Here is a 2,500-nt window from a genome sequence, read left to right on the forward strand (position 1 = left end):
CCGGGGTTGCCAGGTGGCTGTTGGCATCACTTGGGTTCAGGGACTCATCCGTCACTGAATAGGCACCCCCTAGGCCAGTCGCGTCCATGTCCTCCACTGGGGGAACACTCACCGGCTGGAGAGAGGGGGAGGGAGAGATGGTGATACAATGAAAGAGCAATAATATATTTGCTAAGGGCTTGAATATTTCTCAATAAATATAGAAGGAAATAAACCCTTTTTTTTTTTTTTTTTTTTTTTTTTTTTTTGGTATACTTATAACACACATGTAATACCAATGCAAGATTTGCAAAACTGTTCATGAATCAAATGGAGACAGAGAGGCAAACAGGCAACTCACCAGGGGGTCAGGTATGGGCGTGTGGTAGATGCAGGTTGTGGTGTGGGGGGTTGAGATCACAGGCATGGAACAGCCATCGTCACCATACCTGCTGACACCACACGCCCCAAAGAGCACTTGGTTTGGGTCCTGAAGGGAAGAGGAAAACCACATCAGTCAGGAAAATTGTGAGAGAGAGAGAGATGTGTAATAAGCAACAGTAGACATAAAACTTCAGGTAAATATAAAATCTGGAATAAACAGTAGAGTATCTCTCTATTGTCTTGGTGTTTATGGGTATTAAATTGGGAAAGATAAAAGATTTTTTCACCTTCATCAAAGATTGCATTTATACAGATATTACAGATACAACAATGATAATAAAAACAATAATTATGAGGATTACAAGAAGAGTAACTATCATAATTATTACTATGATCATTCTCAATTTAACAATGAATTAACAACACATGTAATCATCAGAACAGTAAAAATTATCACTACCACCTTCCTTCCCGATACCTACATGTAAGATATGCTTGGCGCAGTATTTTGAGAGAGGTATCGACTTCTCCCCACATCGCCAAGAGCCCTCACTGTAGATGCACTTCACACAGCCTACACTTGGTCCAGGTTTATAGTTTACACCTTCTGTCACCTGAGAGGGTTGAGGAAAAGAGGAGAGGGAAGGATTAGTACCCAATTTTTGTTCTTTTAAATATAAGATGAAGTATATATATGAATATGATGATATTGAGTGCATGCAATAAAACTGCTTGCCCAAATTCATGACAAAAAATATAAAAACCTATAAAAATGTAAGAAGAAGCAACACAAAATGTTTTACTTTGTCAATATTTCCAACACCAAATTGCACTTACTCTATTCCACAACTAAATTTATAAAAAAAATCTTGATCATACTATTTCTATCAATGCTGGACTACAGCTACATTCTAAAAATGTGAAAATTTTGAATTCCACAATCAACTACAAGTATTATCTACTCTAATTTAGTATAAAATAACTGTCTAAATTCACCAGATAAATGCAGCACAATTTCCTTCTAAGTATGCAAGCTCTAAGATCTGCAAACCCTCTAAATTGTCAGTCCCCACAGCCATATCCAAGGCCTGACTTTTCAAGTTTTGAAGCACTTGATTTCAAACACCAAAATATGTAAATTTCCATTGTCATATACCAAATATAAGATGTTAGGTGGACCATCAAATTTAATATGTTACCAAAGTTACCAAATGCATATATCAAAAATCAAAATAAAAAATATACAAATTATAAAACATTATTAGTATTTACCATCACATCAAAACTATAAAATACATAACTGAATGAATTTCTATGTATAAATATATAAATAACAGATGGTAACTGTGATCTGCAATAATTTGCATAGTGAAGAAATGGGGGGAATGAAAAAGACTGGGGATTGGCTCCACAAAGTCCATACAATACCAAATGTACATTATGAATTAGGCAGAGGGTCTTCAAGGGAATTGGGGGGTGGGGAAGAATGGTGGGTGTGGCTAGAGGAAACTTGCCAACCAGTGATATATGCATTATCAGACACTATGTATATAAATCTAATTAGTTAAAATGATGACAGGTTAAAAGACAAATCAACAATGATTATTAAAAACAGAAGTATTGCATAAATCAATACCTACCTAAATATATTCATAATTTGATAATTTAATAACACTTAACTCTGACCTAAATTCCTGAATACTTGATCTTGAAGAATAGCAAGAGTTTTGCATTCCTTAACTTATTCATTCACACACTGCACCCCCAAAAAATAGTTTTAAAAATGCTAAAGAACAAAAAGTAAACAAATCCAACACTGAGTAAATATATACGAAACCCCAACTCACCTGCAAGCGCCTTTCATACTGTTGCCGGTACAAAAGCGCGTGTGTTCCCAGATGGCGATGGTACCTGACCATTGCCTTCAGCTGGTTGTATGCTGCTCTCTCCTCTGGCGTTCCCTTTGGCTGGGCATGAATACTGGCTGTTGGATAATTTTGTAATTGAGCATGAGAAAGCTGTTCCATCATGATTAGTAAAATTTATGTAAGGCAAAAAACTGTCTCTGTTGTTAAATTGGTAGAAAAAGCACTAATGCTACATGCTTCCATTCAACTTTTTTTTTCTTTTTTGTCAA

At 35.8% G+C, this 2,500-nt stretch overlaps 1 protein-coding gene across 1 annotated transcript in view; it reads right to left on the minus strand.

Moving 5' to 3' along the window:
- Window positions 1–2,500, minus strand: part of LOC125037429 (KAT8 regulatory NSL complex subunit 2-like) — a gene marked incomplete in the record, with an annotated part of 9,887 nt that overhangs the window by 472 nt on the left and 6,915 nt on the right. Inside the window, 4 exon segments of the mRNA XM_047630570.1 lie at window positions 1–115; window positions 341–469; window positions 846–977; window positions 2,211–2,347. The exon segment at window positions 1–115 is cut by the window's left edge and continues 472 nt beyond it. Coding sequence (XP_047486526.1) covers window positions 1–115; window positions 341–469; window positions 846–977; window positions 2,211–2,347 — 513 coding nt within the window.

Source organism: Penaeus chinensis, chromosome 23, assembly GCF_019202785.1.
Source record: "Penaeus chinensis breed Huanghai No. 1 chromosome 23, ASM1920278v2, whole genome shotgun sequence".
NCBI lineage: Eukaryota > Metazoa > Arthropoda > Malacostraca > Decapoda > Penaeidae > Penaeus > Penaeus chinensis.